The 20,090-nt window shown below is 39.4% G+C and overlaps 1 protein-coding gene across 9 annotated transcripts in view; it reads left to right on the top strand.

Annotated features, from left to right (window-relative positions):
- The window catches only part of LRRIQ3 (leucine rich repeats and IQ motif containing 3), a 45,840-nt gene extending 27,774 nt beyond the window's left edge, over positions 1-18,066 (top strand). For 7 of the 9 annotated variants that reach the window (XM_053392057.1, XM_053392052.1, XM_053392051.1 and 4 more), the window contains 4 exons: positions 1,400-1,535; positions 7,792-8,512; positions 13,470-13,672; positions 17,146-18,066. In XM_053392057.1, coding sequence (XP_053248032.1) covers positions 1,400-1,535; positions 7,792-8,512; positions 13,470-13,668 — 1,056 coding nt within the window. In that variant the 3' untranslated portion in view covers positions 13,669-13,672; positions 17,146-18,066. Of the gene's footprint in view, positions 1-1,399; positions 1,536-7,791; positions 8,513-13,469; positions 13,673-13,758; positions 14,015-17,145 lie in introns of those variants that run through there. The other 2 variants (XR_008331009.1, XM_053392055.1) reach the window with 2 other exon arrangements.
- Positions 18,067-20,090: the final 2,024 nt, after the last annotated feature.

Raw genomic sequence — 20,090 nt, forward strand, 5'->3', positions numbered from 1 at the left:
TTTTCCTTTGACATCTGGTGGGAGGGTGTTCCACAGGGCGGGCGCCACTACCAAGAAGGCCCTCTGCCTGGTTCCCTGTAACTTCACTTCTCACAGTGAGGGAACCGTCAGAAGGCCCTCAGTGCTGGACCTCAGTGTCCGGACAGAACGATGGGGGTGGAGACGCTCCTTCAGGTATACTGGACCAAGGCCGTTTAGGGCTTTAAAGGTCAGCACCAACACTTTGAAATGTGCTTGGAAACGTACCGGGAGCCAATGTTGGTCTTTGAAGACCGGTGGTCTCGGCACCGCTCCCTGTCAACAGTCTAGCTGCCGCATTCTGGATTAGTTGTAGTTGCCGGGTCACCTTCAAAGGTAGCCCCACGTTGATCGCATTGCAGTAGTCCAAGCGAGAGATAACTAGAACATGCACTACTCTGGCGTGACAGTCTGTGGGCAGGTAGGGTCTCAGCCTGCGTACCAGATGGAGCTGGTAAACAGCTGCCCTGGACACAGAATTGACCTGCACCTCCATGGACAGCTGTGAGTCCAAAATGACTCCCAGGTTGCGCACCTGGTCCTTCAGGGGGAAAGTTACCCCATTCAGAACCAGGGAGTCCTCCACACCTGCCCACCTCTTGTCCCCCAAAAACAGTACATATGTCTCGTCAGGATTCAACCCCAGTCTGTTAGCCGCCATCCATCCTCCAGCTGCCTCCAGACACTCACACAGGACCTTCACCGCCTTCACTTCTGATTTGAAAGAGAAGAGCTGGGTGTCATCTGCATACTGATGAACACCCAGCCCAAACCCCCTGATGATCTCTCCCAGCAGCTTCATGTAGATGTTGAAAAGCATGGGGGTGAGGATGGAACCCTGAGGCACCTCATTCCCCCCCCCCCCACTTTCTGAACACAGATCTGGGTTTAACTCGAGCTCACTTGCGCCTATGTGCTCATAAGCAGAGGACTTCAGTTTAGTCACCACTGTAGTCATTTAAAAATGCCCCAAGAATAGCATATGATTCTGCTCAAACTGAGAAGTTTCTTTGTTTGTTTGCACAGATAAAGCTAAGGTGCCCTTGCCAGCTACAAGCTGCAGAGAAATGCATCTTGGTGTAACAGATGATGAGTGAAAGGGTTGTTTAGTTTAAAAGCTGGAATTTATTCAAGGAGCATAGAGATGTGAGGTTGGAACAAGTATGCACTCATCCATGCAAACAGTGATGTTGCCTAGAGAGACAAATAATTTCTGAAGGAAGGGTAGAAAAGAAGAATTAGCATTTTTTTTACCGCATCATTAAATGGATAGCAATAAAGTTAGTAAAAAATATATAGCCAAATGAGTGTTGCTGATGGGAAGACTTTTGGAATATTGCTATAGCAATATCTCTGACAGATGAAATGTTGATTTTAACAGATTAAAGAAGTGAAAGATCTTAAGGAGCTTCATTTATATTTGAGAAGATTAAAATATCCCATTATCTCGACCTTACTCAGATTGGAAGAAAAGAAAAAAATGAAAGAAAAGAAATCCAAAAGGTCACCAAAGAAGGGTTAGTAACTTACGTATTTTTTATAGCATGTGAAGGAAGGATATTTTAGGAGATGGTTATGACATTTCTGTACTGCATACAGACCTATGGATATCCTTACACTTTGATTTCTGACTATTATATTTAGTATTTATCTACTTTCATCTCAAAATGTACTTACTTGATTTTAGCACTGATCTGTTCATGCTATTAGTGTTTCATCTTTCAATGTTATGGACAAATATTTACACAGTATGTTTTCCCCCCATTTTGTAGTCAGGAAGCAAGTCTGTGGGCAAGTTTGCAATGCAATGACTAGAAATGTGCCATTTGATTTACAAAAATTGCAGAATCTGAATGTTTGTGTCAGCCCTCTCTGCAGTATTCAGGGAGGGATTGTTAACACATGGGTGCATTTCCTTAATAAAATGACAAGGACCTCTGCTAATTTCTTGAAAGTCGGCTTTGACATTGACGTATGAGACTGAAAACGTTTATTCATCCGTCATCGTCAGTGTCATCCACGTGGTGTCCGGTTATTAACTATGTATGTCTTAGAGTTCCTCATTTGGAATATATTTTGCACAACTCTATAGACTACAGGCCTCTGACGAAATGTTTGCAAGGTGTTGGGCATCTAGTCTGTACACAGAAACGTGTGATTATCTGCAGCACTGACTAGGGAGCACATGGTATTCCACACATAGCTAACATGATAAGACTATTGTCTAGAACCATTCATATCTGGTGTGAATGTGCTTTGTAATCTCAGAGTGATTCTAAGCTCTTATCATTACCCTCTTGATCACAGCTATAAATACACTCATTGGCGGCCATTTTTCTGCATTTGTTTGTTTCTTTGAAAGCATCCATCGACAGTGTTGTGGCAGGTAGTGTAATGCTGGTCCTCAAATGTTTTTTCTCCCCATCCTCCTCCCTTGCAAGCATACTGTGGACATATAAGCATTGCAGTTTTACAAATAGCACTCAACTAAACTGAAATGTGCCTTACTTTGATTCAGAATGGGTCACAGTTTCTTCTCTGATGGAAGAAAAGTTGTGTGATCTCTACCACACAACTTCTTTCCCCATCGTCCTCCATTGCAAAGAGTTTGTGGACACTGACGCATTGCAGTTTTATTATACGTAGCAATGAACAGAGCTTTGGTCCTATGCTCGCTGTCATGAGTGTGTGCACAGTTAAGTCATGCCTCTTCAGTAGTGAACAGAGACCAAGATCTCTGCTTGTTTGGCAATGCTTTCTTAGTCTTGTTTTAAAAAACAGTCACAGGTAAAGTGAGTGGATTACTGGAAACTCAGATTTTGTAGGCATGAAAGTGGCATTGTTGAGGCCACTGAAGCTGTTAGTTAGCTTTTACTGAAAACAGGGAGGGACCAAGAATAAAATAGCTTTGGGGTCCTTGCCATGAGTAAAATGCAAGTCCATCTACTCTGATCTGTAGGTTAAAATTGAAAAACATGGGTTTTAATAAAGTGAAATATGTTTGTTTTTGTTTTAAAAACCAGCTATGGAAAGTTGTCATTCTCAAGATTTCAGAACATTTTTGCCAGGATACTGGGGCCTCTTGAGGCCTTCAGACCACCGTGTGCTGACCATCTCAGATTTAATGGATTCAGCAAATTTGAGTAGACAAAAATGTCATTAGTATTATATAGAACCATTCCTACATAGCTGTTTTCATTTATTTTTATTAACATTTCAGTGCATAAAGATTTTTACTGATGTGCAATGTGGGTTTCATTATTAATCTTTTATGTTGTGTTAATGAAGAGGAAATTCTATGCATACAAATGTGCTTAAGTACTCTGCTTAGCAGTGTCTGACTGTGGTGGTTGAAGGATTTCTGGGTCATGGGGAGAAGTTATAGTTACATTTTCAGATTCATTGACACTGATTTTCATTATTTTTAACGACACCTTCTCAAGTCACCTTCTGAAAGTGTGGTTCATTGTGGCATGTCAAAACACTGTATTGTGACAATCCTCCAACAATCACTCAATAAAGTAGCTAAAAACATAACTGTTGCCAACACTGTCTAGCAAGGGCATTGGTATTTCTAATTGTGTTATTTTTGGTGACATTTCAGGGGGGCTTTTTATTTTCTTATAGATTGGTTTATGACACCTTTCCTACTCGCATAAGAATTCTTTCTACTTCCCTCAATAACTTTGATGATCCCCAATGGAGTGGCTTATCTTTAACAGTGTTTTCGTTATCTACCACACTGCATTTCTACTGGCAAGTTTTAGATAATGGCCTGTTTAAATTTAACATCTCATATCCTTTTCTTGTGAGAAATATTCCAGTTTGATTCGGTTACCTTGGTGAGCTGTTTCGACTTAAATTTATTTAAACCTAAGAGAACATGGTATGGAACATCAGTGAGCTTGCAGTCTAAAGTCAGGCTAGTGTAGCTGACAGGAGGTGGTATGAAAAAAGGAAAGTTGTGTTGCTTCTGGAAAGGTACGGTTCAGGAAGAATGTTTTGAAGAAGGATTTGAAGCCATTCTGAGTGTAGTTTGACAGAGGTATAAATCGTTCCAGTTGCAGAGAGTGGCACAGAAATGGCACAGAAACAAAAAATGGAAGCAGGTCGTTAACAAAGGCCAATAGCAGATGAGTTCAGGTGAAAAGAGGGAATTGGGGAAACATTGGTACTGTTCGATACAGAGACAAGATGAAGGTTGTGTAAGTTAAAAACATTACCAGCAAGATATTGTGTGAGTGGCAGAAAATGACTTGGAGCCAGCAATGCCAGATAGTTGTGACTGGGAAATAAGTGAACATGGTTCTTCTTCTGGTGTTCTACACAAGTCAGACCCATCTCACAGGTCACTAGTGAGAGAATTGATATCTGGAGTGATATGCCCAATAATAGAAGCACTGCATGCTTCCAGGTTTTGTGAATTTTCTTGCCTGTAGTTGCTGTTCTCACCTTGGGATTTAATTTTTAAAAACCCTGACCTATTGACAATGATTTATTCTAATTCCCATTTTATTCCTTGATTTCAATGAGAAATTATTATTATTTTGCTAAAATTATTCTGCTAAAAACCTCACAGTTCTAAGACATAGCATATACATATTTATATGTATTGCATTTACAATATTATATGCGTATTACATGCACATACAGTCCCACTTTTTTAAACTAACAGACACATAGACAGATACATACAATGCATGAAATTGTATAAAATGTTTATGTATTAATACTTATAAAATCATGCTGCGGAAATATACCGTATTGGCCTGAATATAAGCCACACCTGCAAATAAGCCACACCTTAAAAATTTGGCTGCTTGGGGGAGGATTGAAATCCGCGGATGAGACAGGCGCCGTTGCCACGCACTCCTGGGCTGCTTCCTGGTGGAGTGGGGGGAGCCACACCGCTCTGCCGGCGGTGTAAGGTCGTGAATATAAGCCCCACTTTGACTTTCTACAATCGGAATTTGGGGGGAAAGTGTGGCTTATATTCTGGCCAGTACGGTCGTATAGCATGGGAACTGATGCTTTTATTTGTTAAAAATATTGTGTGTATAATTTTGCACGTGCACACACATGCATATATATATTCACAAGCAACTTGATGCTCAGCACAAAAGGGGATCTGATGTGGGGAAAGCTTGATTGGGTCAGAACCACCAAATTCCAACCGCTTCCTCTCCATCTCTGATGTTGTTTCTTGCCTGCTCCTCACAATGACTTTGCAGCTTCCTGAGCTGGGAAGAAGTGGCAGCAGCTTTTCGCTCACCAGAAAATGCATGCTTTGCCATTGGCATTTCAAATTTGTCTTGTCAGCTGGTATCCACTAGCTTGGAAATCGGTGAAGACACTGCCTTCTAGTTGTGTGTCACAGAAGCTAGAACCATCTCAGAGGTCACCAGTAAAAAGATTCATATCTAGTGTGCTATGCGCAATAGACTTAATGTCATGTGCTTCAGCATTGTTATTCACCAACAGAGATGACATTATTCACTGACCTGCACTTTCTTATACCTTCCTACTCATCATTAGGCTAGCCTAACCTGCAGAAGCCTTTTATCTTGGGAACACGGGAAAATGGGATCTAAAACTTCTTCTGGAGTACTTTCAGTTAAATGGCATAATGCTATGGGCTTCCTTGATATTGCACTATGCTTGATTTAGATTGTTTCCTAATGGGTTATCCATTTCAGTATAGCATATGCTTATAGAAAAGTACCTTCATTAATTACAAGACACTTCTGGGGAAACAATAGATTTGTAACTCTCCCGCTCCCTTCACAAACTTGTTTATTAATGTATTATATTTAAGCTGGTTAGCATTTGCATGTCAGTTTCCCCCAGTCATTTTAAATTTGATTATGAATGATTAGGTGCAAAGTCATAGGTAGGTGAATCGACAGGAAACCAGATGTGACCAACCAAATAATAAATTGCTTGCTTTTGATAAGGGCCAAGATCCAAAGAATTATCCACCCAGTTCCCTAAACTCAAAGAGGCTTGGCCTTATGCACATTCTTAAATTGGAGCTCTTCTAAAGCGGTTCACAAATGAATCAATATCATTAATTCTGCCAGCACTGTAAGTATGCTGGGAGGCCAATAGGTATGTGTTAGCTTTTCAGTCTGTTTAAATAATTTCAAGAAGCCTTCCTCAGTTTTCCCCCCAGCAAGGAGGTCATGTAATAGATTGCACAATCCTTAAAGGGTTATTATAACAAATCTGGCAGGAAGAAGTGTAGAGATGTATGCCAGTGGGTTATACTGTACCACACATCTTGGATAAAAGCGGTCTTTCTGTCTCTTCCTGGCATGCTGTTCACAGTTTTACCAGAACAGACCTCGTTTTGTTAAAACAAATACCTTGTTTTCTATTTTAAAAAGCAGGTGGGTGAGACCGAAAGTGTTTTTTTGTCCCGTCCCCCCCAATGTGGTTTGATTTCAAACTCCACAGGCAAAGGAAACAGGGTTTGCAAGAGCTGCCCAATCAGCTGATTGGTAGACCCTGCAAGGATTGCTTTCAGCAGGGATTGGCTCCATTTGGGAGCTCTTGCACCAGATTTTAAAGCCGCTGATTACAAACCCTGCTTGCCAAGTAACAACTGGGAGCACACTTTAAGGCTCTCAGTTGTTCCTTTTCGGCTAAATCTTTGTCTTTCCCACACCTGATGTCAACATTTTGAGGGGCAGGTGAATGTGGCTCGGGGGAAACCGCCTTGTGAGCCAATTTTAGAACCTTGCTGGGCCTAATAAAGCACACAGGCTGGAGGTACCCTTGCCGCAGATATAAAAAGAACAGAATGAGCAGAAATAATAAGTTACAGTTGAGAAAAGCGAAATGAAATTTAGCGTGCTCGTTTTCCTTATTTGCGTGCTTGGTCTTTGGCAGTGGTATACCAATGTAATATCAGATTTGGCTTACCATCAAGTGGAACAGTTTCCCAGACTAGCAACTTTGCAGGGGTGTTTTCAGCACAATCTGCTCCCAGTCATCCCTCCCTTATCCATTCTTGCTGTTGCCATTCCGAAACAGCCCCCTCCTTTTTCATTTTCACCCCGTGTCTTTATTAGGCTGTAAATCTGTCACCTCTGTATATTGTACCTAATGTTGAATGAAAGTCTTATTTAATAGGGGGACGGGAGAATATATCTTCTTCTGTTACTGCTTCCTCCCTCTCTTGAGCATGCAACTTTCTCATGCACATTTGAACCTAGCAAATGAACAATTGAGGGGTGTGGGGTAGCTACTGGCTAAAATGAGTGGAAGAAACATTTCACTCTATGGCAAGGTTGGAGAAGATGAAAAAAGTACCATCGTATTCTAGGATAAGCTGTTGTCAAGGGTTAGTGGGGATATATGGTAGGCCTTGAAGGGCACAGCTGGTTTGGGCAAGCAAAGAACTAGTGCAGGGTTTTCCAAACTTGGTTCGCCAGCTGTTTTGGGACTACAATTCCCATCATCTCTGACCAATGGTCCTGCTGCTAAGGATGATGGGAGTCGTAGTCCAAAACCAGCTGGAGACCCAAGTTTGAGAAACCTGGAACTAGTGCAAGGATAGCCATTTATCCAGGGTTCCATCTTTGCAAGCCTCATAAGTATGTCCCTGAAGCAGTTGGAAGAATTTTATAGACTTTCCATTATTTGGTTCTTTGGATGGGATTTGCTTCTTTATTTTAAAATGCTATATTGTAACTTTGTTAATGAAAACTTTAATACATTGAAAATATTTGGGGAAATACTAATGTAATTGTTGAACTGTTTTATGTTCAGAGCACTTGGGCTGGAAGGAACCTGAAGTGAAATCTGATGAGATGGCAATGAAATTCAGGCTTTCCATACGTAGAATGCATTTTTATTCATTGCATGATGAGCTGCAATCGTGTCGAGAGAGAGACAAAGAAATTTTTGACGCTGTACATGACTTGCGTTACTTCATGCAGCCTATAACTCCAACTAAGCCTATTCATGAGCCAGTGAGCATAGATAAGAGGACCTTTGCTAAAGCATTTGGAGCTGTCAGACTTCGCCCCTTGTGTGCTATTGATAAAGCATACTTGGAAAGTCAAAAGTTGGATGTTGAGCTTAAAAAGGAGCGGCATGTCATGCGGATGCAGATTATTAAATGTGAAGTTACAGACTACATCCATCGTTTACAGGAAAATAAAATGGAGAAAGTTCAGATGGAAAACGAAGAGGGAAAGCTCATGACTAAAGATACTCTGGAAGAGCAGAAGAACAAAAGATCAAAGTCAATTAATAAACTGAGGCAAAACTATACCAATTTTGTAAACATCAAGAAGAAAAAGACATTTGAAAATACATTTGTTCAGCGCTTCAGCACTCAACATCTTTCTTTGACAAATGGCTTATTAAGAATGGATGGATGGAGGAAGAATGAAGAATTTGTGAAAGAACGAAAAGTTGTAGTTAGAGGAATTATAGAAGAACAGAAGCAGCGAAGAGAGATGTTCGAAAATTTCCGTGAGGAGAGGTAAGTTTGCTTTTCTTAAGTATTCACTGCACATAAAGCTTTGAAGTTTTCACAAATTTATAGATAGTCTTCAAGGATAGTTCTTGTGGAAAACTGGAACCCCCAATAAATAAATATTTATATCCTGATTTTCTGTGTCATTGTCCAAGATGCCTAAAGTGGCTAATATATATAATATCTATATCTATATCTATATCTATATCTATATCTATATCTATATCTATATCTATATCTATATCTATATATATATATATCCCAGTTGCAATATTAACAAGAGAGAAGCACAGACAATAGTCAAACTTTTAAAACCAAGGGGGTAGTGATTCACAAGCTAGCCAGTGAATTTTCACTTGGTCTTTATTTTTAAAACAAATAAATGCAATTGAGGTCATATTAATCTCCAGGGATAAGGGAGTCCCACAGCTTCATCTATGGGACATGATGAAGAGACATGATCCAGGACCCCTCTCACTGATGTGAGTGGAAGGGCAAACTCCTATGTAAATCATCCACTACGTAGGCGCCAACTCCCTGGGGCCCTGGGTGCCCGAGCACCCACAAAATTCCCCATGAATGGGCCAGGCACCCACAAATTAGGTGTTGTTGTTATGGATAAGTTTTTATGAGCTAGACCTTCTGGAAACTGTCACATTTAGGAAGTATGTGTGCAATACATACATATATAAACACCTTCACAGCACGCATACCCCAAACTGTTCTTTTCCCCTAGAGAGATGGAGAAGTTTATCTCTAGAAGTTGAGATAAAAACAGATCTTGCCCCCTCCCATGATACTGCACTCAACAGCATCTGGATAAGCTGATAGGATTTACCCTTACCTAAACTGAGCCCTTAGCTGTAATACCTTTACTTTCTCTCACAGAAATCAATGGAAGCTTTTTAGTTTTATGTAGGAAAGCAAAGGTGTTGAGGTGGAAGAAAAGCCTAGCTTTCAAGTCACATGATACTGCCCTCCATGACTGAGGAGAATATTTTCTCCCACCTTAACGTTATCACCTCACTTTAAGTTTCTCCATAAAAGATAATGGAAAGCTCTTCATTCTTATTCTGACAAGTGCTCAAGAAGAGACCTTCTAGGTGAGACCAAAGATCTATTTAGTCCAGCAAGATGCCTATGGGAAGCTGGCAATCAGGACATGAGTGCAGTAGCCTTCTCCTGCTGTTGTTCCCCAGCAAATCATATTCAGAAGCATGCTGTTTCTGATCCTGAAAGGTGATATCTAGCCATCGGTACCCTTATCCTGCGTGGATTTGTCTAAGGTCGCAATTCAAACCTTCCCCTGCATCCCTGACACATGCAGCTCCTAGGCCAGAAGGTGGGAGAGGCAGGCAGATTTCTGCGCCAACCATGGTTGAAGTGGAACTTCCTTAGGATCCAATGGAACCTGGGCCAGCCCAGCCACTCCTCCAGAATGCCCCGCTTCAGGGCTTTCCATTGGTTATCAGCATCTTCCATTGGTTATCAACATGAGCAGGCATCTTGTTGATGGCCTGACCATGCACTCAGAGGCTTAGCTAAGAAACCAAGGCAGAGGGACTCCACCCATTCCAGCCCTCCCCACAGCCTCCTGTAAGAGAGGTTGGATTGTTCTGTAATTATTTTTAAAGCTGTCTTAAATGACTATCACTGTGTCTTTTGGTGACAAATTAAATTATTATTAGAAAACAGCGTCACAGTGTTGAAACCCAGAGTTCTCAACTGATATGTTTCATAAAGTGGCATTCGCATGGGAATCTGATGGGTCCTTATTTGGCATTCTCTATGTCATGGATATAGGATGAGCATTCTAGTAAAAAAAAAAAAATCCTAAGGAATGTTCCTCAATATTGATTTTGACAGGGCGAAAGTATTCATTTCAAAAGCAGTTCAAGGCAGTGTGGGTATCTTTACAACATGCACTATGTGTTCAGGTCTATACCAAATTAATTTATTTTGAAATTATTTATTTTAGTTAAATCTTGCTCTACTTTTTTCAACATGCCAAGTTTCTGCTGAAATTTATAGTACTACTGATAATATTCTTGGCCTAGATTCCCCCCCCCCTTTTGTACAAAATGAATATCTAGCTAGGAATACTATCTTATCAAGTCATGGTTGTACCCCTTAGATAAGCTTTAGGAAGCCTTGAACATGAAGGCTTGGATGTAGCAAATAATATATTTTATCAAAAAGCCATATGTAGTATGCAAGAATTCTTGACATCACCTAATTGCATTTACTAGCAGCTGTGATATAACATTGTTTTTCTTTATTTTGAAAGGAATACAAACCTAAAGCAAGTGTGTGTTTTTCAAAAGTAGTTTGGAAAGAGGAAATTTGAGTGACTTGTGTTTTCTGTTTCCCTACTTCTGTTTTAACATGGAATTTGGAAACCTCAGATATTCCCCTGGTAGAGCTGTCAGAATACCATGTCATGTATTACAACAATAGAGCCAAAGGAAACAGAAGCATGAGCCACTCACCCTTCCTCTGAGTTAATCCACACCAGAGTTCAGTGTCTCTATATTTTATTTTTCATGGCACCTGCACAACATTCTCCTCATCAAAGGGGGGTCTATACTTTCCCTATGCTGAATGGGGATATTTCTGATCCACAGATAATTGGATAAGGGAAGAAAATGCAATATAAAAATGTATGTTACTCAGTTGTGAAGCCACTGAAGCACATTTCATGGGTCGGCTTCTTTTACATGTGTGCTGACAGATTGCTGGGTGCGGTCTTATTGCCATACCCCTTGCTTCCATTTTGTTTTCATCAGCCCAAAGGAAAGATGCAGCTCTGTTGCATTGGCTGTTCCTGAAGGTGCATTTGCGGTATTTTTATTTTACAATAAGCTCTTTTGCAGAACTGCTCCTGTATAGAGCAGCTATAGTAAAATGAAAATTAGATTTGTCTCTGCAGGTAGAGGAGGCAGGAAATGGGAATGAAAGGAAGGAGCAGCCTTTCATGTGAGTGACTCTAAATCCTTGCCTGGCTTGGAGCAATGCACATTTATTTATTTTTCTGACTGCTTTTTTTTGTACAAATCTGGCCTATTTGTGTTTTTATTCCTTTTTTAAGCTGTACTTGCATAGCTAAACAAATACCTGCAGTCATTCCCTCAAGACAGACATACACTTGTGTGTGTGTGTGTGCACTTTTGTGCAAATCTGGCATGTTGGAAAACTTGTATTCCAAAAATAAAGTACGTTAAGCAGTGCATGCACCTGTGCACAAGCTCACATGAGATCTCTGGTTTCCAGATCTTATGGTGAGTAGAGAAGTTCTTATCAATGGAAGGAATCAATTAACAGCACAGTTGTATCCCATGAAGCACCACCACTGTTATGGACAGGAAACAATGAGGTCGATTTCAGAAGCACACAATTGAAAACGCTCAAGCGTGGATGAAGGTTCTGAAACACACACACAGAAACAGCAACCCACTTACACATGAATGCCACAGTTTGGACACAGCCACTTTCTAATGTCAGAGTACTTGCAGTTCTATCCAACAAACTGACTCAGGGCGCTTCCAGACTGTCACTGTTTTCAAGTAGGATTCAGTCACATACTGGCAAATTCAGGTTGCACAATTAAAGTTGTTTTGGAGTTCTTGTGCAATAAGTCGGTAGGTGATCTTTTGCTAAAATGCAATACGAACTGGCACACTTTTTTCTCCACACACCCTGCATCTTCTTGTTCCTTAGTGATAGGAAACATGCACAATAGTTAGATTTCTTTATTTGCTGGTTATTTTGTAGAGAACGCATTAAGTTAGTACCTAGCCTCGCCTGCATTTATTGTTACTTTGGGGAAAGAAAGTTAATAGAACGCTGATGTCGTGTATCAAATTAAAAATCAAGCGTAAGACCATAAAGGTGAATTTAATTAACTGAATGCTATTGTTATATCTTTGCATAGCTGATTACAATTTAATAGTGAAGCAAAGGGTGGATTGAGGCATCAGTTTCACTCTTGATTGATATAGTTTCTCATTCAATATATTTCACTTTTATGTATCTTTCTACAAAAGATTGTTATGCCTATGGATGTTTCACATTTTTTTAAATTTAAAAAGTCTCATTTTATGGCACCATACATGACACAGAATGAGACACAGCTCATCCATAGTAGCATTTCTCCAGTTCCCACCCCCTAAATTTATGTAGTGCATTTTTATCCCTCCTTTCTTCCTTCGAGGAACTCAAGGTGGCCTACATAGGCAGCCTCCCATCCAAGTATTGACTAGATTCATACAGTGGTACCTCGGGTTACATACGCTTCAGGTTACAGACTCCGCTAACTCAGAAATAATATCTCGGGTTAAGAACTTTGCTTCAGGATAAGAACAGAAATCGTGCTTTGGCAGCGCGGCGGCAGCAGGAGGCCCCATTAGCTAAAGTGGTGCTTCAGATTAAGAACAGTTTGAGGTTAAGAACGGACCTCCGGAACGAATTAAGTACTGAACCCGAGGTACCACTGTATATGCTTTGCTTCAGCATGGTGGCTGCATCGTGCCTTGGGACCATTGCCTTTAAAAGGCAACTGAAAGGCACAGGAAAAGACTGGTTGGAATGGAATCTCGTTGGAAAATTGTAACAGTGCACCCAAGGCATATTGCATCCACTAAACTACCAGAGTTTAGAAAAGACTTTTTGAGACTGGGAGCGAAAAGCTGTGGTGTGCTCTGTTGTGTGCTTGCTTGTGTCTCACATTTATTGCCCAACACTTATAAAGATGGTGTGATAGTTTCAATGTGGCCTGTTTCTTTAAGTGAAGAAGTGAAAAAACAAACACACATTGAACTTAGGTATGTTGCCAAGTGCCATATTATTCTATAGAATGTGTAGATGGGGGGGGGGGGAGGAACAGAGTCAAGATTTGGGTTTTTGACTCAAGGACAGACAAGAGCAGTTTAGAAGTGGTGATGAGGCTTCTTTTTCCCTCCTCCAGGCAAGATATGATGCAAAGACAAAACACAGATGAAAAACAGTTTAGGAACTGTGTGGCCCATGAAATGGCGAGAGAGAGATACAGGCAAGCCAAGGCAAAGGTTGAAGCCATCAAGCAACCCAGACAGATGGCGCTGTACTCCTTGCCCGTGATTGGCAGTTCTGGCACTGCAGTGCCCGTCATAGAGTACGATGGCTAAGATGGTAAGGTGTATAATATGGCAAGTGGAAAGAAGACCAATTGCAACTGGTTCTTTGAATGATCTAGATGAAGCTTCGTTGTCTTACAGGTTTGGAATCTGTTTCTGTTGGTAATGATTTTGAAACACAAGCCAGAAAAAGACAATTTGATGAGCAGATCGACTACAACATTTGAAGTATTTCAGTATATCCACGTGAGAAAGAAAACAGCTGTAGCCTGTTGTGCTAATTGTTTGCAAATGTTGACTTTTAAGTGGCAAACATTTCAAGCGTACATACAATTACCTCTGTATTTAGCTTTAAAATTAAATTATTCAATGCCATATAAAAATAATTGGGGAAGAATTCACTGGTTGTTAATGTAGCCAAGTAGCATGAGTGCAATTAAACATGTTGACTACACTTATTGCAGACAGGACTGCTGGAGCTTTGCCTCAGTGATTCCTTCGTAACTGTATATACAACAATGCCATAAGCCATTAGCTCTCGATAGAATGTATTTTCAGTTGCTCTCTGGCTATGCCTTAATGCAATAATTTGGTCCCAGCTGCTAACTTTCATTAACACGCTGTGTACTTTGATTAGTTTCATTAGCTGCTTTCCTATGTGTAATTAATTATGCTTCTAGTTGATTCTACTTTAATTCTTTGTATATATATTTCTCCATGTGTATTGAGCCCAGGGAGAGCAGACTTGGGCAGTTGCTAGAAGAGGTGTGGAGTCTTTACTTGCTCCTCCCAGCTCAGTTACAGAAGTTGGGATGAGGTTTTCTTTTACTTTAGCTGTTACGTCTGACACTGGAGACACACAGTAGCTTTTAAGAGAACTGGGGCCAAACTACATGTGACACCATTCATGCAACTAACAGTTTCTTGCATTGCACATTTATGATGTAAGAAAAACAGTGACACTTTCTTGTTACTTATCATTGTCTCTCATCAGAAGAAACAGACGTAGACTTTAATGTTAGTTTTATATGTGTTGTTTCACATTTCCAAAGGAAATGGCAACTTCTTACAGGCAGCTCTCCATTACGCGGGGGTTACATTCTGAGGCACCTTGTGTTTAAGTGAAACCGTGTTTATTGGGAATACCATTGAAAAAGCCTGCAAACACCACATTCGCTCTCCCAAGTCCTCCTTGCTCAGACTCCCAACACTGCACAGGCCTCAAAGGTCGGTGCAAGGGCTTGTGGGATTACTCTTGCAAAAGCTCGTGAGATTTCTGGACACTGTCTTTGTGCCATTTTTCCCCTTTTCATGCCATTTCTGGGTTCGTGGGGATGCACACCAGCGTGGTCGTACGTGCTTGAATGGGCGTAAATGGGGAGTTGCCTATATTTGAAAGCTCTTGTGCTAATTTACACTGGGTCCCCACCACCAACATGGACTCAGGCTGGACTTGCTCTCTTATAGCCCATCTGCTTCAACTTGTGGGACACCTATCCTATTAACAGGGAGAAGATTACAAGATAGAGCAGAGTTGGAACAATCTCTTTCCTCAGACAAATCCATGCCCATTTTTCTTCAGAAATCGTTGGCCCATTTATTCCAACAAGCATTTGAAAGACTGTGCTGATGCTCCTAATGGTTCTCCCCAGTACACATATTTTGATTGCTATGGGTATTTTTAAATCAAGGAAACTGCTTCCTTTAAAAAAGGAAAAAAAGAAATCCACTCTCCCACAATAAGTGCCTTGCTCTCCTTTGGAGAAAGTTGTGTAGCGTAGACCTTTTTACTGTTCTAGTCTCTTATAAAATTTACAATCAAATATCTTTGTTAAATGAATGCTTTCCTTTAACCTTTCTTCTGATTTGTTTTCCAACATTTTCCACATACAATTGCTAGTAGCTTTTTGCATTATTTTCTACTAGGGATGGAGGAGAAATTTTATTCAGTGCATATCTAGAGCCTAATAATCTATCAAATACACACTTTCTGAAACATTGCAAACAGAAACACTGTTATCCTTTGGAATTTGCACCTATCCAAATTTAGCAATTGGTTCCCCAACCAACATTTGCAAAAATGCACATAAGTAGGGGAAAGTGTGCCTTAAAAGTTGAAAATTACATATATAAAGCATTATATTAGGGGAAATTTCTTGCAAAAAATGTCTGCATTCCTCAAAACTGCATATGAAAATGTGTTTATTATGAGAAATTCACACTAATATGCTGATAATTATTGTGAGAGGTTTATTTCATTGCAAATTGCTGCAGAAATGTGGAGAAATAAATTTAGGACTGGAAAAATTAGTAACTTAAGATAACCAAAATTGACAGATGCTTCCATCCCTAATTTCTATTCTTAAACACACCTTGTACTGTCATAATGATTTGAATATTTAATATTAAAAAAGATTTGTCCCCATAACATCCATATTGCTATTTTGCTATGGCTGCCCCACTAGTCTTGTTGGCAGCTCATAATTAGCACTTTCTTTTCTTTTTTGCTATTAATTGAATAAAACTGTTACTTACATTTCAGATTTTTAGACACTAGTCCTTTACCTCCCTGCCACTCAGCTACACAAATTCTAATTATTGTCACGAAATACAATTCTAAAAAGCATATGTCTCCTGGGTATCTCAATCTCTGCAGAATTTCCTACACATTTTGCACCCGTGCCATTTCTGCAAGTATTTTATCTACGCAGAAGATTATTTCCCCCTCTCTTATTCCTGGGCTTGTAGTCCTGATAAAGAACTTTTCATGTTCAACCTTATTGGAAGTTGGTGACTGCCACTTCTTCTTATCCATTTCTCTGCATCTAAAGAAAGGGACAGACCCATATATTATAAAGGTCTTTATCAGGGTATGAGCAAAAGAGAAGAGCACACAAAAAATTCTGGGAACAGGCTGTTGAGGCTGACAATATTTTGAGTCAAATAATTATTTGGGGGCAAATGAATCAGTTTCATTAAGAGGCATCTAAAGCAATCCTGCAAGATCTCTGTTAAAGGAGCCCCTACTGACTGGCCAGTTCTCTCTCTCTCTCTCTTTTTTTTTTTTGGTACTTCTATCAAATGTATCCAGTATCCGAATAAAATGGCAGTGGTCAAACCAATTCCCACTGTTTTTGTGGAGACTGTGCTTCATAAACCCCCCTCTTTCAAACATAAGCCAGCATACTTCTTCTGTGAACTAATTATTGTTGCTTTTTTCCTGTAGAGCAGCAACAGAATATATTCCCAGCCCTTCTCATTTTCTGTCTCTAAGGTGAAGCTAAACTGATGTATTCTGAAGCTAGATTTCATTGTTTGTGCCATGCTTAGTTTCAACTGTTGTGAGTTATTGTTTGCTGTTACAGAGAGCCATAATGAATTGTTACATTTTGACACCTGTCTTTCAATGTTTTCTATTCCAATCTACCAGTTTATTTATAGTCTACTCCACAGCTTGTTATTAAACATGTTTTTAAAATAATACAAAGACAGTATTCATGAATAATTTCCCTCTCTCTTTGTTTCAAGAGAATCTTACCTGGACATGAAAAATGGATATGTGAATATGGGATCTGTCCATGGTGAAAAAGTGTCTGAAATGTATAGAAAATCAAAGTCATACCTAATAACACCAAAGAGAACTGTTTATGTGAATTATTGGAGATTTTTAAAAATCCATCTACAAGAGACTGACCAGATACAGCATTCTGCAAAAAATACCAGCTGCTATTTGTGTCATGAAGAAATAATCAATCAATCTTTATTCCTGTCAAAGACCAGACAGCATGAAGAAATAACAAAATTTAGATATATTTATAAATAATTTGATACATGTTGTTCATTTTTTAAAATCAGTAACCAGCTATATCTAAATGTACAAATGTTCCATTTCCACAATTCACTGTAATTTTAAGTAACAATTGGGAAAAAGGAAAGTGTATGAAATAGTGGAACAGAAAAGATATTAGATATGTTGTCATGAACTACATAAGGAGTGCCCATAGTGAAAAAGGAACAGACTGCTGTTTGAATGCCTTCATGGCCTGGTTAATTTCTTTATAGTGGTTATGGATATGGTGAATCTGGCCTGCTTTAGTTTGGTGAAGATGGTCTGTGACATACTTTGCAAACAAAATCTGGGATTCCTACTGCTACCACAGTGCCAGACCTCTCAGAAGGAGATATTCACATTTTTGTCATATATTATTAGTGCCCATTAGATCTTTAGGTTGTGCTTTGCTCTTTGAGCCATTCATCCTTGGCCATCAGAAGTATATCTTTCATATGACAATGTTCTAAATGTGATAGATTTCATTGATAAGCTAACCCTTGACGTGTCTTCTACCCAACACTTTGTTTTTTGGGTAAGGTTGTTGTACATCCCCACTTGCATTCCAAGCATTCTTTGTCAATACTGGATAATGAGCAATAAAATTGTGGTCTGCATAATCCCTGGCTCCATACCATGGCTTCTAATGTGTGTGTCTCTAAGAAGTAGTATTAATGACTAGAAGAAATTTGATTGTGTTGGATCTTTGCCTTGCTAAGAAATAACAGAACAATCTGAGGGAAACTGAGAGCCACTGTGGAAGTTAACATTTCCCAAATAGTGTCCTGGACCTGTGCGGGAACTGGTGGTATTAATGGATACAGGTTTTTCTGTGTTCCAATATGTGGTTTATTCGGTGTCTTCATTGTGTTTTGCTCAACAGAATGTGGATTTCTGTAACTGGTCAAGCTACTAATGGCTTAAATAAAGCTAGATGTTGCATGGGAAATGCAGCACAGGGTGGACACTTCCTTTTTTCAAAAAACAGATTATATGTCCCATAGAAAAAGACAGATTTTAACAACATTTCTGGCACATGCATATTAAAATATGAAAATAATTATTAAATTTAAATGCCACAGAAAGAAAGTCAGATCATTTTATATCCACATCACCACAAATAAATTATTTGCACCACACACCCAGATCCCCCCAGACCTGTAGATCTTCAATTAATGTGCCCCCAATTTTTCATCCAAATAGTTTTTGAATCTTCAATTAATGTGCCCCCAATTTTTCATCCAAATAGTTTTTGAATCAGAAAACAATTGTTTTAGAATAAAATTTAACAGCTGGACCTGTATTGTTGCTGGTGCTAAGGCATGGGAACCTCTTTGGCATAAAACTTCTTTGTTGTCTTTAAGGAAGATTTGAAATCATTGAATAATATGGGCGCATGGGCAGGGAGAGTTTGAAGTGGTATCCTTCCCAACCTTGCTTCATCTGAGTAAATTCCACAAACTATTCTTATTCTCCCCTTTTATCATTTTCTACTCCTAAAAGCACACGGGGGCGTGGAAATAATCTGGTCTACATTTTAAAGCAAACTAACTGAATTCACACCTTCCTGACACACATACATATTTATGAACTAGCATAATAATACTTTGGAATTCACACTTCTCTGAATTTTGCAGTATGCTTTTTGGCTCAAAAACCACCAAAATGTGTAAACAGCTACATATTTTGGGGTTAAAAAAATGTAGAAATGCATACATCTTGTGACAAAATGGGTATTTATGGATATTTTAAATATGATTTTGAAAACATGGGATGGAACAGACTTATTGGTGCATACACAATTTACACAGACCAGAAACTGAGCAGTCCATCCATATACAAAGGAGTGGGTGTCCTTTGTGCTACCATTCCCAAGGGAGATTCCAGTGCCATCATGGACACATACAAATACTATGCGCACAGTAGATATGTTGTCTGCCTTATCTTGCTCTAGATCAGTTCTTGATTGACATGGAAATGTGGTTTTCATTCAGAGTCAAAGAAGCTCAGTCAAAACAGAACATCTTCAACGTACACACTGTACAAAGTATGAGTTTATGAGAATGGATATATTTTGCACATGTATGTTATTGTATTCCATTCAAATGTGATTTGGGTTTTTCCAATAGTTATATCTAAACTTTTTTGTCTTTCCAATCAGGCCAATGAAAATTTGCTTTCAAGTTGCTTTGACAATATCTGGTTTCAACCTAACAGTATTCAGAAACCATGCCCCCCTCCCCCTAATTTCACTAATATTATAAAACTCCAGGCTTTTTATAATTCCTCAGATGTTTCATCGGCTTTGAATTTCATTTTAGATGACATTTTGGTGCCAATTCTTTTTCTAGAACCCATGTTACAGGTGCTGTTATTTCAGTTCACAGTAAAAATAGAGGCATGTAGCTTTAGTCTTTTTATCTGAATTTTCATTGAGCTTTCCAGTAGATGGCAGCATAAATTCAGTCTTTCTAAAGACTACATTGGATAAATTGCAAAGAAAATGTCCCTTAATTGTGAAGGCAATGTTAATAGATGTCCAGAAACACAGTCATTAAGATGCAGTTTGCTAAAGGTATCCTTGTTTGAAGGAGTCTCCAAATATTGGATTTTAGTGTTAATAAACAATTGGGCAGATTTGTAG

Source organism: Podarcis raffonei, chromosome 6, assembly GCF_027172205.1.
Source record: "Podarcis raffonei isolate rPodRaf1 chromosome 6, rPodRaf1.pri, whole genome shotgun sequence".
Classification (NCBI taxonomy): Eukaryota; Metazoa; Chordata; class Lepidosauria; order Squamata; family Lacertidae; genus Podarcis; species Podarcis raffonei.